This window comes from Pieris rapae, chromosome 3 (assembly GCF_905147795.1).
Source record: "Pieris rapae chromosome 3, ilPieRapa1.1, whole genome shotgun sequence".
Lineage (NCBI taxonomy): Eukaryota > Metazoa > Arthropoda > Insecta > Lepidoptera > Pieridae > Pieris > Pieris rapae.
In genome coordinates this window covers 11,384,567-11,405,387 of record NC_059511.1, presented here as the reverse complement: position 1 = coordinate 11,405,387, position 20,821 = coordinate 11,384,567, and the positions used below count along the sequence as shown (strand labels likewise).

The 20,821-nt window shown below is 34.0% G+C and overlaps 1 protein-coding gene across 1 annotated transcript; it reads left to right on the top strand.

Annotated features, from left to right (window-relative positions):
• Positions 1–2,086: 2,086 nt before the first annotated feature.
• LOC111002103 (formin-binding protein 4) lies at positions 2,087–10,114 on the top strand. Its single transcript, XM_022272212.2, has 10 exons — positions 2,087–2,502; positions 3,200–3,334; positions 3,769–3,937; positions 4,042–4,324; positions 5,436–6,197; positions 6,542–6,675; positions 8,101–8,221; positions 8,639–8,758; positions 9,557–9,781; positions 9,853–10,114. Exons 1-10 carry the CDS (start codon positions 2,322–2,324, stop codon positions 9,946–9,948), a joined length of 2,226 nt encoding a protein of 741 aa, XP_022127904.2. The 5' UTR covers positions 2,087–2,321; the 3' UTR covers positions 9,949–10,114.
• The last annotated feature ends 10,707 nt before the right edge of the window (positions 10,115–20,821 follow it).

Here is a 20,821-nt window from a genome sequence, read left to right as displayed (position 1 = left end):
CTGCGTTTCTGTTAACCTCACAAATTGTTTACCGTATATAAAATGTAACCGTTATATTATTATTCCTAAGGGATATGAATTTTAAGTTTTTTTCATTAATTCATTAACAATATTATAATAATTTTCTAAATATTAACTCAGTAGGTAATGTATAATTAAAGAAAATGTCTGCCTATCATTAGTTACTGTTCGCTACATTTATTCCAAACACACAAGATGTTTCCAAAGTTCATGAAGCATAAATCCACTTGATTTGATAAATTTAAATAATATTATATCATTAGCTTCCAATATAATTACAATAATATATTTAGAACTTCTAATTATATTAATGATTATTAAAGTAATATGAAATAATATAAAATAAAAACAAGTATCTTTATCATACAAGTCACATAATGTACTTTGCAAATTAAAGAACAACTTCACTAACTTACAGGCAATGTAAGTATCAATAAAATATCCAATATTAATATGTTCGAATTTCAGTCTTCAGAAAACTACTTTGAAGTAAAAGTATTAAATACTGTACTAATTTGCTGACTTTCTTGATATTTTCATATTTATCGGCGTCTATTATTTTATTCCTGCATTGATTCATTTAAAATTAAAACTCTTCACTTGAAAATATTAACTCTAGTTTAAATCATTATAATTATACGAGTTGATTTAGAGAGGCTTCATAAAATTAAAATCATTCATAACTGAAAATCTTAACAAAAAAATTTGTAAGAACGTCCAAAATATTAACATTTTGGATGTTTTAACAACGTTTTTTGAAACTTTAGCCATTAAAGGTGGCGATAGCTGTATTGAATTATTGCAAACAGCAGCTTTTGAGATCACGCAAAAACATGGCGGATAAATGCCGTTTTTTATACACTACCGAAACATTAATTGGCCGTTGACTACCGAAAAGCGTGAGCGTTAATGTGTGTCTTTTCGTAGCACTCAGTGACTCCTGTAGTCTACAGGAGTCAGGACAGGCGGGCGGGGCGGGGTGCGGGCGGAACCGCGGAAGGCCGGAAGGAGGCAACTTCGGACTTCGGGGCTATTCGGCTAGATTCGGCTATCACCGCGGCACCGCGCCCGCGCGCAAATTGTGGTTCCGTTCCGTTCAGAATGTGAGCGTTCGCAGTTACTGTTTGAATTTAATTTTTTATTGTAATTTCTCAGATATGGTTTGAATAATAAAAATCCCCGGATTCTCTGCAAACGCAATTTTTCTCTCCAACTATCCTTCCAAAAATATTTTCCCCCCAATTATCCCTCCATAACAAAAAAAAACCCCAAATTTGGCGAGAATCCCCCCCACCTGGCATCACTGTAGCACTGTCATGGCGGCGCTTATTGTATCCCGTAGATAACGTATAGAACTAGATAAGCTTCTAAAATAACAATAATAACTAAAGAGAGAAGACAATAACGTGAAATAATTAAGTGCGAGCGAAACAGAGTATCAGTTTTTCTGTCTCTATTTGCGTATCGGGTTTTATTTGTTTACCACCGAGCCCTTGGTGGTAAACAAGTTTTCACCGCTTACTGATAAATTTGTGAAACCCAAGTCAAACCCATATTTTCAGAGTTTATATATAAGAGGTGTATTTAAAGTGTAAGTCGTGGTAAATTGTAAAAGCTATAGTAAACGAAAAGCACCAAACATTACCTTTCATCGGTAAGTAGCTTATTTTGTCACGACTCAGTAAGTTTATTCAAGAATTATTCATTCGGATGTGTATTTTGGTAAATAATAAGCTATCTTCAATGAATTAATACTTCGACACAACAACACTTCCAAATACGCTATCACTGTATAATAATATTCGCTATCTCACACGTTGTACGCTAATGCCTGGTCTCATAGTCTGTCTACGTTGTATCCGGACTCACGCCTTTTTATGGCCTAAGCAGTATGCTACCAACTGTCGACACGTCTAGTTGTCATTTTCATACAAATTTAGTTTTCGACTTTCTACATACACTACTGTTAAGCTGTCTTGACTAGTCCCCCAGACCATAAATCACTGTAATCTGTGGAGTGTGGAACTGTGGAGTGTGGACTGTGGAGTATAAGATGACAGTTAACTTATTATTTAGGTTGTGTTTTGATTTGTGGAATTTCTAAATGTTTTTTTATAAATTTGCAATTATTAAATAAAACGTTTGCAACTTACTCTCAATTATCAAAGTGTTAACACAATTTAAAATAACACTAACAAATATGATAATATAAACGGCTGGTATTTGGAGAATTGAAAAGTGGTTGCCAAGTAGTGTGATTTTACATTCGGCATACTATAACAACCTCGTACTGTATAAATATGAATAAAACTAATCCATTAGGCTTACTCGTAAGCTACGGTGATTCTGATGAAGAGTTGGAGGATGCTTCGCCAGTTAAACAGTTACCCCATTGTTCACCTGCGCCTGCTGCGTTGCCCATAAACTATGCGAACCACCACGCGTCTGCTGCCATTCATCCTCCGCCAATTTCACATTGTCGTAAGCTTTTATTCAAGTTTATAGTAGATATTATGATGAGTCAGTCACAATTAGTTTTTATGTACTTTTTCATCTATGTACTACTATGGTCTACTTTTAGTTTTTATTAGTTTAGTTTACTTTAAGTTGATTAATATTGTATGATTTTAATTTAAAACTATCAGATATTGTAATGTACATAGCAAGATTGTACCTTAAGGAAATCAATTAATAAATACATAAAAAAATCAGTTTTGCTATACCCCTTTTTTAGGTATGAGGCTCCAGATTTCTGAATCTGTTTTATGATCATTTGTCAATCTAATAGACAAATAGATGATCAGCCTCCTGTGCTTGGGATACATTATCCAATTTTTGGTGTTGATGATTAAAACTAACTACCTCGGGGATGATAGTTGCACACTGATACCACTAGGTGTACTAGGCTCATAGCCAATTTATACCATCTGGAATATGATGTTATTGTTAAATTTTAAATAAATTCTGAGCTATTTATAAATACAATATGCAATAATTGTATATTTATCCTGGCTAAATACTGCATGTTTATTAAATAATCTATTAATAGTGAAAATTTATAGCAAAAGCATTAGTTATTATGAAGATCAGATTTGCTAAATCAGCTGTAAACTTTGTATTTTTAAAATTGTTACCTTTAAGTATGGACTCCACTAACATTGAATCTAATTTTTTTTAGCTTGGTCTGCCTGTTATGATGAAAACAGTGGTTTTACATACTATTGGAATCAACAAACAAATGCAGTCACTTGGGAAGCTCCACCAGAGTACTTGTTAGCGCTTAAATTAGCACAACAGCATTTGACAACATCAGGTTTGTAGATTACGTGTAAGCTTAAAAATTATTGTAATGACACTACATTATATACAATACATACATATACAATATTAAATTAGCATCTTTGATTATTTTATATTTTTTAAAGACAAGGAAGTAATCAGCCTTCCATGCTTCGTGTTATACATACATAGAAAGTAAATTCCATGGACGCATAATGTTATAAAAGTTGCCTGCTAGCCACTATACCAACAATATGTGTTGGTTATAATTCTATTACAATGATTTTCATTCAAGGTCCACCAAAAAAATATTAAGATTAACAAATACATATTTACTCCCTTTTAATAATCCTTCCTATATAAGTATCCTTCAGATGGCCACTGAATGTTTTGTGCTTACATTGAAATAAATAAATTTCTATACATTTAAATAACTGTTTCAATTTTTAATTGTATATACTACTTCAGGAAACACAGAGGTATCTGCAGAAGAATGGCAGCTGTACCAACAAGCACTAGTTGAAAAACAAAATTCAAATAAAATACCAAAAATTACAACAAAGCCTAGTAAAACCAATGAAAAATTCAAAGACAAAAAAAATTTTAAGAAGAGACCATCAAATGATAGTGATGATGAGTGAGTATTGGTTTATTTTTAGAACCAAAATAACACAATATATTATAATAACTATATAATAACGCTATATATAGTTATCTTAAATATATAAATCACCATTTCAGATACAAAATAGAACTGATAACATCCTACCATAATTCAGATTCTGAGTCCAATGATGAACTAGAAAGTCCAAAGAAACCATTGCCGGAATCAAAACCGGTACTTAAACAGGTCCCAGCTAAGCCAGTAGTTAAGAGACAGAAAACCAAGGCAGTCGAATTCGGACCCTCATTGCCAGAAAATCAGAGTTATTCAGCACCTATTGGACCTGAATTACCACCAGGTTTAGTTGTTGAAAAGCCAAAGCCACCAGAGGTTCAATTAAGAAAAGAAGTTCGTGAACAGGTACATATTTTTTAAGATTATAGTGTTTTTAGAGATTTTTAGTAGTTAAGTTAAATTTATTATTGTAATAAGTAACTAGAAGAGGTCTATACATATAATGTTTCATAGGCTATCACATTTATATGATAACGCACATGAGGTCAAGGATATTAAACAATATTCAGAAATTTTGTTAAATCTGTCACAACTTCTTTTTTCTACACTTTCTGTCTTCTTTGTCGATGAGTAGGGATGCCTACAGATTCAAATTTAAGACGTGGAATAAGTGATACCTGTCTGTCTTATATTCTATAATATACATATTTCATTTATTAGTTTTTTACTTGTACGTTATAAAATAATAATTTCCATAAAATAAAAAAATACGGTTATTTTGGAACATAAGATCATCAAGGTATCACTTATTTCACGTCATTAAATTCGAATCTGTAGGCATCCCTACTCATCGGCAAAGAAGACGGTGTAGACCGAGACAAAAAGCCGGCGTAAAAAACTCTCGGTACTCTTTTAAAAAAGCAAATCATCAAATAATACTACAATATTTAAAGCAAATTAATTAGAAGTAGCCTGCCCAGCAGTCCCAGGCCCTTATATCAACTAACATACATTTCTTAAATTTATTAAAAGAGCCTCTGGGATTTTATTAAACCCTTGTACATGCAACATAAAGTAGAACGACTCATTTGTTATGATAGGTTATTATATTTATATATATATTTCACAGATAAGGAAGTTATCGACGAAAAAGAAATAAAAAAGATAGATCAACGAATCATACATTATCTAAAGGAAAATTTTCATATGATGAAAAATGTTTACTGAAAAGTGACTTTATTAACAGTTCAAGGTTGGCACAAGTCTTGAAATATAAGTGTGATGCTTCATTAATGGGAATCACAATTATATTTACAATTTCGACATACATTTTCGCCACATTATGTTTTGAATCACATAATGCGTCCAGAATCTTGTCGATGTTGAAAAGTCTTGTATTGACGTTGAGTTAGTTATGTGCACTTTGATGGCTAAGTTTTCAATCTGAACTTGGATGAAAATTAAATTTAAATACGTTTCCCTCAACAAAACAATAAAATAATGTTGAATTTTTCAGCAAACAAAATCCACCTCAAAAGCTGACGATGAAGACAGCGAAGAAGAGAACGAATTATTAAAACAGCTAAAAGACAAAGCAAAACTATTGGAAAAACTCGGCGGAGATATACCGTCCGAGTTACAAAAAATCCTAAAAGAAGATTCGAGAATCGGTTCACCGAAATCAACAAAAGATCTGGATATCGATGAGCTTCTACAGGAAATTGAACAGAAGGAGTTACCGAAAATAGCAAAAATTGATATAATCGATAGGAATAGTGCTTCCAATTCGCCAAAGCCCCAACCGCCCGAAGACCTCAAAGAAGACGGACCTGCGTTATTTCCCAGCGCAATAAACATTACAAAAGAACCAAATCCACCTCCGTCTCTGAACGACCCGCCCGAAGAGAAGAAGGAGAACATCTACCTATCACATACAACGGAACCGAGGAAAAAGCTGAGAATATCTAACTCGGTCCTCCCGAAGGCACAAAAAATAGAAGTACCCGAGTACACGACGAAGTATAGTCAGTTTATCGAAGGGTTCTCCAACGAACGCACCGGCCTCGGTTTCAGCAAAGACGAAGCCGACGAAGGAAGCGCTTCCAAAGAGGCGATCAACTATGGAAACGGCTTGTTGTTTACGAGGGGAGAAGTGTTAAACGAAAAGGACGAGGCGTTAGACGATTTGGCGGAGCTGGTGGAGGCCAAGTTGAAGTATTTGAGTCAGGTGCAACCGAGCTCGCTCACCCCGCTTCAAGAGATGATGGTTCAGATGCAGGTAGGCTATTGATTTATTTGTGAAAAGCAAATCAAACCATTTTAGTTGACCATCTTAATTTTTATTTTGTGGTTATTTGGTTAATTTTTTCTCTTTAAATAATGTTGTTATGTGTACATACAACCTACATAGGTAATAAACAGCCTCGAATGGGATTTTGAAGTAGAATAGGCTTATTTGTATCAAAGCCGGAGTAACGCTGTAGAACGTACGAGAAGAACTGGCAATATACTCTAAATATAATTCTGCTTTATTTAACTTTAAAGTCAATTGATTACGATCGCAATATAACAAGGCATGGGAGTACTTCGAGAGGCTTAATGCTAACGGTGCGTTCGCTTCAGACGCTGGTGTCGGCGTTCCGATGCGGCGCTCTGACCGCGACGTACTGGCGCCGATGGGTAGAGGCCGCCGCGCGGGCGCTCACCTCGCACGAGCACCGAGCCGCGCCCGCGGGATGGCTCTGCATCTTCCAGAGGTACGCGCTTCTCTATTCTCATCTACGCACTTACGGACACGCACGCATACGCAGCTACGTACACCTCCACGCGTACGCGTAGGATGCGTCGGGAGAACCCGATCGGTTATACTATGATTTATGCATAACTTATTTTGAGTAAAGCGAAAGAATTTAGTCTCAAATATATATCAGTGATATAGTCTATTGGATTCTTCCTACGCCCGCGAACTTTGTTGTTATTAATCTGTTCTTAATTTTATGTATTAAGCAATGAAAATAATCTCTTTGGGCAATTTAAGTAATATTCGAGTTTATATTTGAGTTGGTATACAGATTCAGAGTTCGTATTTCACTGTTTTTAAAAAAAAAGTTGTTATATATAGTGTTTGTAGATAATTTGATCAGCGCGAACGTTTATAATGTGTCCCACTAATATCTGCCGCCATTTTATTAATGTATTAGCAAAGGGGAATTAGAAGTTCGCGACTCGAGTGCACCTGTGATAAATTATCCGATTTGGATTTAATGTAATAAAGTATTTTGATCAAATTGAGTTTTTTTGAAACGACCCGACGTAAAAGTTTTTCGAAATTTCTAAGGCCCGTATTAACGACACACTTCATGTCGGCCAGACTCGTTCAGACTTAATTGTAAAGGATTAAAAATTGCAACAACAAATTGTTGAAGCAAAACAAGAGCGAAGAATCGTCGAACGGCGTGAGAGGCGTTTCCGAGATGGCGGCCGCGAACTCTGGTAAGAATTGATTTCAGTTATTTCTAATTTTACTTCTTTGATAATGCGCTTTGATCTTTTCCAGAAGTACCTCCGGCGATGGCCTTTTAGAGATAAAATACTTTAATGACACCGTAATCGATTGTGCGCCGTCTTAACGTTTCCTTCGAAATGTTTGGACGACGTTACGATTGTGTTGCGGTGTCCTTTTAGAGGTTTGAAGTTTGTATGTTCGTCCGATTGGCACGATTACAGCTTAATTTATGGGTTTGGTATATTTTGTTGACAATTTGCAGAAACGTATATTAAGAATATTTTTTGATATTGTCAATATAGGTTTCTATATTAAACGTTTAATGGTTTAAGGCCCCGTGGTTTAACATCTGGACTTGGCAGTTTAAGTTAAATTTTTGATTATAATTTTGTTTTCGAAGGAACTCTAATAGAGTATAAACCAACTGGCTCCATCTCCCTCTATCTCGAGCATTTGGTCCCCAATATTATTTAAGCTCGTACCTCATTTTTTATTCTCTGGAAACCCTTTCCACATCGTTATCAACTTTGTCCATCTGCCATTGTTCATGTGGCCCGCGAGTGAAACAGTGAAATAGTCAGCTTATTTTAACTTAAACTGTTATCCGCGTTGTAAACGCACCGGGAGCTAACGTAGCGAGTCGCGGCGGGTGTTTCTACGCATGCGTCTGTCGCAGGTCGGAGGCGCGATACAGCTACAAGCGAGAGGCCGACGGGTTCGTGCAGTGGGAGTACCCCGCTGTCGCGAGCACCGACATGGACATTTGCACTACGCCGCCACCGCCCGACACGGCCGTGGTATGTAGATCGGACTCTCAATTTCATCAGAAATTCTTCAGTTGATAGGGACAAATGGGCAGAAGTCTCATCTGATGTTAAATGATACCGCCTCCCATGGACACTCAGCGTCAGAGAGAATTTAGCATTTTACTGAGACTTCACATGAGAAATGGCAAATTTTCACGGAACGTCACGAAGATGAGCAGCGTTTTTATCGAAGAAAAGGGAGAGAGCGATTGAGACCGATTGAGAGATCGATATCATACTCAAGATGACAATTCTGTCGCATAACGTCTTGTTTAGTAAACGCAGATTTTTTTCCTTAATAATTAAAAAAAGTTGTTTGTAAGAACTAAATATTTCATTAGAGCAAGAGTGAACGAGGAAATGATTCGATTTCGTTTATCTTTGACACACAGCTAAATGATTTTTTAGGAAGAGCCTCCGCCACCATCGACGTCGTCGCCGTCGCGCGTGTCTCCGCCGCCGCCGCCGAGTTGGCACGACCCGCCGCCGCCGGGGACCGACGCTCACTTGCCTCTGCCGCCGCCGCCGGTACTTCCCTCTTCTATTTCTATCTATTCATCTGCAATCATCTTAAGGCTTTATTTATTTTAATTTCTTTTTCACGGTACCGCGATCATATGGGAAATCGAATTTTAAAAGATGTTCGCCGCTTGCGTGCACATAAATGTATAGGGCTACATAGCCGGTGTACATTATTTCCTGGAATGTAAGAAACTTTTAAGTAGACACGTATTCAAAGCCATTTTGGTTTTTAAAATTTGTTATATATATGTATATAAAAGAAATATATATATTTTGTTAGTCCAGCGCAATTTCGCAAATGTGTTTGTACGTTCTTCCCGCGCGCACTAAATATTAGCTACTGAATATGCTTAATTTTCTTCACACTCCTTGACTAGGTGACCGCAACGTATGCCACGCCTTAAATACAAAACCAATTTTGGATTGTATTGTCTTTTATTAACATAGCTTTTATCTTTATGTTTCTGTTTATGTGTGTATGACGATATTGTTTGATGATTAGCTGTAGGAATACTTAAATAAATAAAATAAAAACATTTAAAGAAAACACTTTTTACCGGATTGAAGTTATGCATTATGCCAGCAATTTCTGCAAAACCCCTTCATCTTTTAGTCGATATCAACTCCGGGCAAATAAATACAGATAATACAACTTTTTCTACAGCTGTGCGCGTAATTTAAAAGTATGTTAAATAATTATAAGTTTATAATAATACATAGCTTCAATCCGGTAAAATGTTTTCAATTTTGCATTGATTTAAAGTAATTTTGCACTAAAACTTGCAATAAACTTATTCATTTCAGGAGTCTAAGAAGGAAATAGGCGACGAACTTTTATCTTTCTACAACGATTTGGCCGAATTGGAAAAATCCAATCCGTCATCGGGCACCAACTCACCCGAACGGAGAGAGAAGAGCGAAAAAGATGCAGTGAAAAAGGAGAAGAGAGAGGAGAGCAGATACGAGAGGAGCGAGCGAGACAAATGTTCGAAAACGCCGAAAGAGGATAAGATTAAGAAGAAGTCTAAGGTTCGGAGTTCGCCAGATCGTCGAGTGGAACGCCGCTGAATTGTTACTCATCAAAAATATTTGTTTCGCAGGTAAAGATCTCGAGCTCGATAGGAATGAAGCAGAAAACAGTCTCTTCCTTGGTCGCGAAGTGGCAGCAGGTTGCAGAAGAGATTGACTCGGATTGAGCTGCAGAAGAATGATCTTTTTTCTAAAGTTCATAGTGATATCAGATATCATGAAGACGTGAATGTACATTTAAACACAAAAATAAAACCCGTCTTCGCCCCTCCAAGTGTAAATATTAGTGTTAATTTTGTACTAATAAAGATTATAATAATATAATTATTGTAATTAAATTTGTTTTATTTATAATAATAATATTGCAAGAATATGGTACAAAAATGTGTAAGGTACAATCTTCTAATATTGTGCCACACAATGGCGCGCAAAGCTGTTCAATAAAAAGACCATTCAATAATAATGAAGGAATAATCTTTTATTAAATGTTATTTTAAAGAAGCATTTGCAGTCTCTAACGAGAAAGTTTTTAGTTAAAAGTCGAAAAATCCTACGCAGAACATTAAAAACGATACCATCTTCTGTTAATTTTAATATCTTCAACGAAAAGCGATTCGAGCCTTCGAAGAGCAGTCACTTTATAATATCTATTCCGCTTGATCCTTTGGCTTGGTAAAGAGATGTGGGATCTATCTGCATCTTCTACCGCATTTATGATAGGAGTTACCATGCTATAGGAGAGTGTTCAGAGGAGTTATCTACAGCTGAGTTTCATCATCGCACGTCAAGGCACAATACAAAACTCCGTATCACCTCGACGTCCATTGTTCCACACAACTGGGCGTTTCTTAAGGAAAGTTTTGCGACTATTTGGACCCATGTCCAGCCCCATGAAGTATTTCCGAACCAACTCGACTTAGGGTCCTTCAAGAAAAGAGCTTACCAATCCTTAAAAGGCCGGCAGCGCTCTTACCTTCTGGCATGAATGTCCATGGGCGGCAGTATCACTTAACATCAGATGAGCGCCCTGCTCGTTTGCCTACTATAACATTAAAACAATCAATCAAAAGGGTAAAATGCAGGGTAAACAGCGTTAAAATATTGCGACTGCGGAAGAGTTGCTGAGGACAAGAAATATTTCAACTTTCAAACTATGTCAACTATGTAATTTGTAATCGTCCTGCAAAACCGCGTTTATATTGTATAAAAAATAGACTGAAATATAAAAGCTAGAATATTTATCCCAACAAAAGAATTGAAGTACTAACCTGGGATTTGGATCTGGGTCAAGTTAATCGAGCGTCGCCTAAGACGTGTACAATGATTTTTGGGTGTGTGAATAAAATATGTCTATTCTCTTTAAAATTGTACACGCGGCAGGGAATTTGGAGTAGCCGGTCGTGACAATTGTTTTTGGGACTGAAATTCGTTAATATTGTAACTTTTGGTTTACACAACTTCAATGAATAAAATACCTACATTAGATTTTGTTTTCCTTTTAAGACAGTCTGTTTTTTATTTATTTTTACAAAATTTTTACTTTATAGTTATTCGTATTAGCATGCATCCTACCAATTAAGTGAAAGATTAAGCAAAACCCAGAGAGCCATGGAAAAAAGAATTGACAAAATAAGTAACAAGAATTAAAGCGATAAAATAGGATTTGCTGACGTTACATATAAAATAAAACAACTAAAATAGAAATGGGCTAGACATACCACAAGAGAAGCAGATAAATGGAGCAAAATTATAACACTATGGCAACCAAGGGGGCAATAAAAGAAAAAGAGTTAGGTAATTTAAAAGGTGGGCCGGGAAAATAATGGAAATGGCTGGAAAGACCTGGACGAGATTAGAGTACAATATAGATAGATAGAGTACAATCAAGAAAAATGGAGGGCAACGGGGAGGCCTTTGCCCATAGGCACAAAGAATCGGTTATCGTAGATTAAGAAAAACAATAGTTATAATGTATATATTTTGTATTTTGATATAAGGCTATCAATTAAAAAAATAAAAATTAATTTGAAAAAATTAAAATAAATGAGATTTATTAGACGTAACCAATTATACGTTTGCTTATACAATATACATCAGACACAAAACAAGAACATTCTTCATTTGTTTTATACAGAGAAAATATGAGTGAACAAAACAAAAACACTTTAACAACAAGAAAATACAGTTTCAAATAAATCACGTCCCATTTTTCGCCGGCAACACCGAATTACGAGTAACGTATCCATTTCTTGGTAGATTAAACTTTGTCCATTAAAAGTTCTCGCCGCTATAGGCTCGGTCTATTGATGAATATTTTATGTTCTGCATAACTTCCCGGTTAACTTTTGCGCATTAAATGTTTTATTATATTAATTAGTCCTGGTTTGGAAAGTTTTCAAGGTGAGATTTGAAACAATAACGCTTATAATTTTTATAATTAATTTAAGTCGAGCCTTTTAGTTCATTGTACTTCGAGTGTCTCGTAAAATCTGAGTTATTTACGACCAAACCGCGCAAAATAAAAGCAATATACTTCACAGACATAATCCATTATTTCTGAGATAAAAATGTAAAATAGAACCCGTGGGTCTCGTCACAGGGATTGGGTCGGGATTGTAGTGTGGTCTTTGACATAATAATATATGAAAGAAAATATTTTTGAGTCAACCTATCTGCTTTAAAAATCAGCTGCGAAAATGATATCAATTAGGTATAATAACATATGTTTTGTTTATGCAAGGATCGAGCCGTCTAATGAATTATTGTAATATTGTTTTTTACTAGTGAACAGGTATTGAAAACTGCGTTAGCATAGTTGACGATATTAAACGGTTTTATTTAGCTCACCCCGTTTGTTTTATTCTTTTTTTCTTCTTGGGTCAAGTTTAGTAATTCAAATTTCACCCTCTTCCTGTCAACCGATTAATCTGAAATTTTGTATACACTTTGGATTTTGGTGACAATACAATTATGTTCATTTATTATCATTATAAATTCAAGATGGCCGCCGCTACAAAATGGCGGATAATTTATGTTTCATTAATCCCATCAATATGGGTATCAAATGAAAGGGCTCAATAAGCAGAATACAATATACTATAAAAAAATTGAAATCCAGGATGGCAGCCGCTACAAAATGGCGGATAACTTAGGTTTTATCAATCCCATCAATATGGGTATCAAATGAAAGGGCTCAACAAGCAGAATACAATATACTATAAATAACGGGCAAGTAACCTTTCAATAATGAAGCAATAAATGAATTAAACAGAATGCGAAATAAAAACTAAAAACTAGAAAATAAAAATAGGTAAAAAAACTTTTTAAGTTAAACGGTTTTATGTTAAACATACATTGCAATGTTTAAGATAAATGTACTAAAAACCAAAAATAAAATAAAATAGATACAGTCGTGGGAATTATAAACATATGCATATACTAGACTTAGATAAAACCGAGACTTCCTCAATTATTAATTTCACTCACCATTTAGTGGAATCAGAAGGGACCTCATAGTCGAAAATAAGTTGTTTTATGCACTACAGTATACAAGCATGAAAACTATCTGGTCTGACCATAACTACTGTTACATGAAAACATCTTTTTTTAATTATTTTGAATTTAGAACACGTTTATTATTTAAAAAACTCATTTCGATTTTGCGACATTTCACATTTTTTTCGTGTTCATTATGAAATTAAAATATGGAATGGGTGTTAACTAAACTTTTGCGGAGACTTTAATAAATATGTAGGTGGCGCAACCTAGCTGGTGTCGTCCGTGGTCAAAGATTATTATATTATATTAGTGTATTAAATTTGTTGAGTGCAGTCCAGTAAATTAGTTAATCTGCAAGCTTGGCCAGGAAGGGTTTAAATAATGATGATTCCTGGTTTAATAAAAGTTTGTGAACGACATAGTAAAGTATCCGCGAAAGTAAAGTATCGTCGACGAAGTTAAGATGCGAAACTTTCTACTCTCAAGAACCTAAGCGATATTAAATGTATCCGAAGTTTATAGACGACTAAAACAAAGTTTTGAATTTTTTTTGTTGGTTGCAAGGATTAGTAGTTGTATGACCGACTCAGTTTCCGCATTTAGACGGACATTTGGTACCTCGTACGTAAGGTCCTGGCTAATTAAGCTAGCCTAGCTCCTTTTAGAAGCTCAGAAGTTTCCCGGGCACTTCGCAGGCTTCACGGAGAGACACATTCAGGGGATTTCTGCTCAATAGGAAGCCATAGCCAAGCCTTGCATCCTCTACGCTGAAAGAGCCTCTGCTGGGGACTGACTACAAGGAAGTACAGGGCTACTCATATCACGAGACAGTGAAGCGTAAAGTAAACCAGCGCGGGGCCTGTAGCAAATACTATCAAGGGGCCCTTCTCAAGTTTAGGGTCGTAGTAACTACCGAAGTATATCGTGAGGAATCCGGAATACCTTAGATCCAAAAAGTCGACGGAGTGCCACAGCATTAAGATCACGTGCTTGCATATTACATTATCAAATGACCATGAAACAGATACGAAAAGTTGAGGCCTAGACCTAAAAAGGTTAAAGCGCCACTCATTTTCATAATGTAACAGGATTATACTTTGAAATTTACGTAACATTTAAAAATAAGTCATTTACGAGGTTATAACCACATTCTCCAGGTTTATAGTTACCTGATACGTCGTTTGTTAATTAGTGGGTGAGCGATCATCAAATTAATTAATCAAAATTGATTAAGATTCATTCCTGCGTATGTATTTCTCAGTATTACCTCAATTCTCAATCAACGACTGAAACTGTACGCTTTATTATGCTATACGCTTGAGTGTTCGGATTCAATTAATACTGGCTTACACTGATATATCTCACCACAATACTTTTCTACGATATATTAGCTATAAAAATCTTAGCGCCTTTTTATTACTTTTCTTTGTTTGGAAATTGTCTCGTACTTTCTTCTCTTTCCGTACGGGGCTTTAATATGAATATTTAATGAAAGGTTGGAGACATACACTGTTGTCACGCTCCAACAGAGCGTAGGACAGATAAGGTAGCTGATCTGCGTCAGGCTCATAAATGATTAAGGAAATATCCACCCAAAATAATTATGGTTTCGTCAAGAATATATTATGTATTTCAAAACATGGTAAGCAATCAAATTTGAAAATATATTTTTAGCGTTAACATATAGGCTATTTCTCACTGTAGGAGACATCGAAGACAAATGATGTCTTAATTCAACGAATTCCATGTTGACCCATGTGAAATTCTGACACTACTAAAGGCTCGATGTTATTTCCTTTTCATTTCGATGATTAAGCGAGAAATGTCCCCGGTTGACTTTGCCTACAGAAATATTATAAGGAGTCATAATTGTGTTTTTCAAAAATCTTCAAAGTTATAAATAACTTTTTACTAAAATTAGATCTTTTAAGATTTAAACCGTTTTCTTATAATTAAGTTTTCTTAATTAGTTTATGCAATTTAAGCAATGAAAGATTGAGCGATATACACGTAAAACTGACTGTAATACATACACAAACTTAGTAAACTTATTTATTTTGATTGGTTCAATATTATGGCTTACAGCTCCTTACATGCATCTTGCAAAATATATAAAAAACGTGGCGTTTAAAAAAGGGCTGAATAGTATAGAGTTCTACGTGAATGTACGTTACATAAGGTTAATATTATTATTTATTTACATATTTAAGGTCAAGAAGCCGTTTTTAATGGTCAACTTTGAGTATGGATCATTTGCTTATATATCGACTTAATAGTAGCATACATAATATGTGTCCATTTCTGAATAATAGAGATCATTCAAAGCTGTAATTAATTTGTAGTATTAATTAATAGCAGGCTTTGATATTGATTATTATTAATTGAATCGTATTAATTTAATATTGCTTATATTGTCCTACGACGTAAAGGCAATAAATGTATTCACCAATTTAAACATATTTAGCCGTGAAAATTGATTTTGTTTAAAAAAACTACCTTATTTGTAACTATTAATTAAAAACACCGCTTTATCATTAGTACCCGTGAGTGACTTTGACTATTTTTAACTCTACTATATAAAGAAACGTTTATTTGTGCGATACCAGACAGATCAATATTCGCTTATATTTCTTCAATAACCGAATAGTTTTTGTTTAATTGCTATGATTTAGGATTCCACACAACCACATTTTAAATACAAGAAATATAATAAGCCTCTATCCATTCTTATTTTTGATAAATTAAAAGTTATACGCATCATACAAAGCCATAATTCGAAAAGCTCTCTTACAACTATAAGTAGGAAAAGTTTTTACAAAAGAATAATTCAGAAGATTTATTCTATTTCAGTGAGGGAACTTGGAACCACGTCCCGATATAAAACGAAATAAGCTTTTCCGTTAACTTTTATTTTTCTTTTTAACTTCAAGACCTAACTGAATAAGTTTTTATCGGAATTCCGCTCTGAACTTTGCTTAAAGCGAACGTTAAATTGCACCTTTACAGCTTTAACTTGGTTAAGTTGTATAATTGGTTCATTGCTCGGATTTTTATGTAAAATTTAAGTAATTTTATTTGGCCTCAAGCATTGAAATTCAATATTTTTATGAGGAGCCGAAAAATATGAAAAATTACATGCATAATTTTTTGTTGAGAGCTATAAAAAAATATCTTAATCGGTATAATGTGATCGCTGTAAACAAAGTCATTCGAATTTTTTCACAAACCCTTTTCAAATGTGTGTTTTTATGTCTGTGACCGAGTGGCTACGTATAATATAGGTGGATATAAGATAAACTATAAGGCTTTTTAGGGAAATATCAAAAAGGTTAGTCGACATCACTGGAGACCGAAGAGCTTGCAGCTACCTCGGACAAAGAATTAATCTAGCTATTCAAAGAGGGAACGCTGCCAGTGTGTTCGGAAACTTGCCGAAAGAGACTCCTTTAATAATATAATTTAGTTATTACATTTTAAGGTTTGTTATTTATTATATGAAAATTATTTTTAAAATAAGTATTTAATAATAAATAAATACTTAAAATATAGTCGTAAATAGTATATTAAATTAAATATACGTAATAATTACGACTTGTTGAAATTATTCTGTTAGATATGAAAATATTTATTATAAGTCTATTGCTACTGATCTGTTATTTGTCGGATTTATGGTTTATAATTAGAATATTTCAAGTAACTTCAGTTTCGTTGCGATATAATATTTTTTGAGAGTATTTTATGTAAAAGTAGAAACTTATATTTGTTTATATTTTAATATTTGCAGAGCAACTAATTTTTATTTTATGTTCTATAATTTGATTACACGATGTGCACAACTAACCTGCTTAAAATTAAATATTTTCTAAAAGTGAATGTAATTCTTTGAGAAATAAACTTTCTTTCCGAATCTAATATAGAAGCAAATACTTGATATATTTCTTTTTTGCCGAAGGTACGTAGTCGACGCCATGTAAGTCACGAGTATCGATTTCAAGAAAACTTACGAATCAGTATTTCCATCTTGTTATCCATTCACGTGCAGTACACGTGAATTTTCACTGGTGTGTCATCTACAGCAATCGTGGAAATCTAAGATTTTCTTTCTGCTAACATTTCTTTACAACTGCGTTATTTACAGTTATGCACATTCATCGAGTTTAGTTAAGAAGTTAGTTTTGAAGAAAATAATTTTGTTTATGTTATTCAAAAATGACATATTCATGACACCATAATGTAACATTATTCCTTGAGAGAATCTGGAAGTGCTGTGATATATTTTTAGTGCGTGAAGTGAGTGGTAATAAAACGAATTCCTGCCGTATTCCAGCCCGATATTACGAACATTATAGGCACGGATGAGGATCCGTATTATTTGAAATTCAGCACCTGTGTATTGCGAAGTGATTTATATGTATAGCTGGGAAAGTACTTACACAACGCCTAAAGATTAACATTTATACTAATTCTACACATACAATCAATCTTTTTCACACATTCACCAACCAAACTGTTGAATTCACAACTTTTGATTACGCTATTGTGACCACCAAGGGTCATTCAACGCAAGTCTCTCAAGAGTACTCGGCGATTATAAGAAATACAGTAAATGAAACTCTGTATGTTTTATTTAATAAACAACTCCATAATATTCTTCAAATAGTGTTTTGTAGGTGATAGAAATAAAGATAACATTTCCATGTTTCCATATGTTCCAAACTAACGTTCCTTATTGTCATTGCGGGTGACATAAGACACAGTTTGGTTCAAGGTCAAGGGGACGGGGTGTTACGAAGGGTCGATAATATTCTAAGCAACAAACTGTCGTGGGAATTATTTAATAGGAGTACAGTGTAGACAATAAATTGTAGTATATTGTGTCAGCAATGTTATAAAAGACTTTATGCCGTATAGCGCGTTTTTAGTTTTTACTGTTGATTACCTTTATTAAAATCTACTCTTAAAGTATTTGTTTACTTCATACATACACAGGAGATGCTGAAAATATCTAGATCTTCCCTTAATTATTTACTCCTGGTATTGTGATGTGAAAGGCCTAAGTTCCTCTTAATTTAAAAGCCTCATATTTAAATGAAGTAGTCTTAAAATTTCCGTTCACGTAAGCGCTGCGTAATTCCTTAATTTTCTCGTAGATTAGTTGGAGCTTGTTGCGAGAACGGTAATGGGACGAGCGTTGTTCGTATCTCGTTTAGTTTTACCGCTTCAGTTACTGCAGGATAAACGTTATCTTGTTTACAGTGTGTGAAGACGTAGTATTGGGATTTATACCTGCTAATACACAATCAAGACACACAAATCACAAGCCGCCCTATCGTATATCGTGTCGTTTTGTAATTGTCGAAAACATACATTACTAAAAATACTTTAAATAAATCCTATGTTTTTTAAATTTTACAGACTCATATACTAGAATCTATATTATTGATTAAACTATTACAATTAAGGATTTTTTGGACGATTATATTATTATTAAATAGTTTTATTTAGAAGATTGTTAACAATATTGTGTATTACAGATAAGTTTTTGTTCTCCATACAAATAGTACTTAATCTGAATACAAAATTCAATAGGCTTATAGATTATTCATACAATCTGTATGATAATCAATTCTGGTAGCGGGAATCTCGTAACAGCTGGTCTGTATAGTCAGGGAAACCAATTATGTGCGATGCTGCAAATTGTATTCTAAGACCTAAGCTAATTTAAGATAAATGTCGGAGAGCGTCGGTAGTCGATTCTTAAATAGTAAGGCTTGTTTTATAGTTTTATTAATGTAATGAATAAACTTGTATTGATTTTTTACCCCATTCTAGGTAGTGTAAGTTTATATTTTCACTTATTGAATTTCTCAAACCATCAACAACTAGTACCGGGAAATATGACAAAGATGTATCATGGGTAAATAGTATGCCTCCGTCCATTAGATTTGTCTATTTGTATAACGTTTATTTATAGTTTGAAGATCTATTAATAATCTTATATTGACGCACAATGTCACCTAGGCACAGGATTAAGTGAATTGTATAAAATGATATTAATTTACGACAAAGTTAAGCCAATATATATGTAATATTATTAAATAAAAAGCGGTTTTTACTAGTTACATATTATTTCTAAAATCTGAAAGCTCTCTATGAAGTAATTGCATAAAGATTGCTCACAATAATCATAGGCAGATTTTTATATAAATTTCCTTTTTTGTGTCATATTAAACTTTCCTTTATTCGATATCCCACTTTTAAAAAGAATATGTTTTCTGTGTATCTAGAATATATTATTAAACAGATAACATTGAATACGCCAATATACATACATATACGCACGCTTAATACATGGTAAAATATACAACAGAAATTGTTAGTTTAATTTAGAAAATCTCATCGAGCGCTTAAGCGAAGGCATGACTGATTAAAACAAGATTAAACTTAGCGCCGCACTAGATAGTGTTAAAGTGATTTTGTATCGCACTAGTATATTCAATTTCTAGAACTAATAAACAATTAACGAACTTAATCAAATTAAACTTGAGAAGACGCGCATTTTGCACATTATTATTTTTTTATAGAACAAAGGGCAAACGGGCAGTAAACTCTTCTGATATTAAGTGATAGTTCGAAAATACTTCAGTGGGCAGCTGGTTCCACATAGTGGTGGTGCGGGGAAAAAACTGCCTTAAAACACTCTGTTATGGAACGACGGAAGTCGAGGTGATACGGGAACTACTGTAAATAATTATATAGGTACTGTATACTTACTTGCGATACATGAACATCTGCCTAATTGCTCTAAACTTCAGAAGTTAAATTGCTTGATATCTGAATTTGGGGAATTGTAAGTCGAGCTGAGCTGTCTCCACTTTGCATTTGTTTTAACTAGATCCGTATAAAAAACAAAACGTAAGCCACGTATGTGCTTGAACTAGAAATATGCTGACAAAGTGCTAGAAAAAATCGCTGTAGTTTAATACATATCACCTTTTGCTTAGTACAAGTGGTTGTATGGACTGAGTCGGTGGAAGGCAGTCGTAACATTTCAAAGACATCCTCCAGATTATAGCTTAAGCCGGCTGTTGAGCCTATGTGAAAATGTTATAATTCCAACTTGTAAGATCTTTATTCAATAAAATAAATATAAAAAGAATAAGCTAAAAACTAGAGTGATAAAATGTAAATTTTAGAGCCAAGTACTTATGTTTTATTTGTAATTCACGGCCGTGTTTCTCCGAATAGCTACTAAATAAGTTTATTTCTCGCTTCGTAGAGCGCTCAACGCTTTACAATTTACTTTAGTATCGAGATGAAACTAAATTCAAATGTCTTATTCAAATAGTATAATAAAAAGTGCTCTAAAGTATTTTCATTCACTATTAGGTAAAATAATTATTTATAAACCTCATGCAGTTATTTGACTTGTTTTTATAAATTTATGTTTTGTTTAGATTTATTTTAATATTTAGTTGAATATATTTGATTAAATTTGCCATCTTATATGTAGTTCATTGATCCCTTTTCTAAACATTATTA

Bases quoted from the DNA above. Each gene is read 5' to 3' on its own strand.
- LOC111002103 (XM_022272212.2), top strand. From the start codon at position 2,322: ATGAATAAAACTAATCCATTAGGCTTACTCGTAAGCTACGGTGATTCT. The intron at 6,676-8,100 runs GTACGCGCTTCT...CGTCTGTCGCAG, and splicing joins TGGCTCTGCATCTTCCAGAG to GTCGGAGGCGCGATACAGCT. The intron at 8,759-9,556 runs GTACTTCCCTCT...TATTCATTTCAG, and splicing joins TGCCTCTGCCGCCGCCGCCG to GAGTCTAAGAAGGAAATAGG.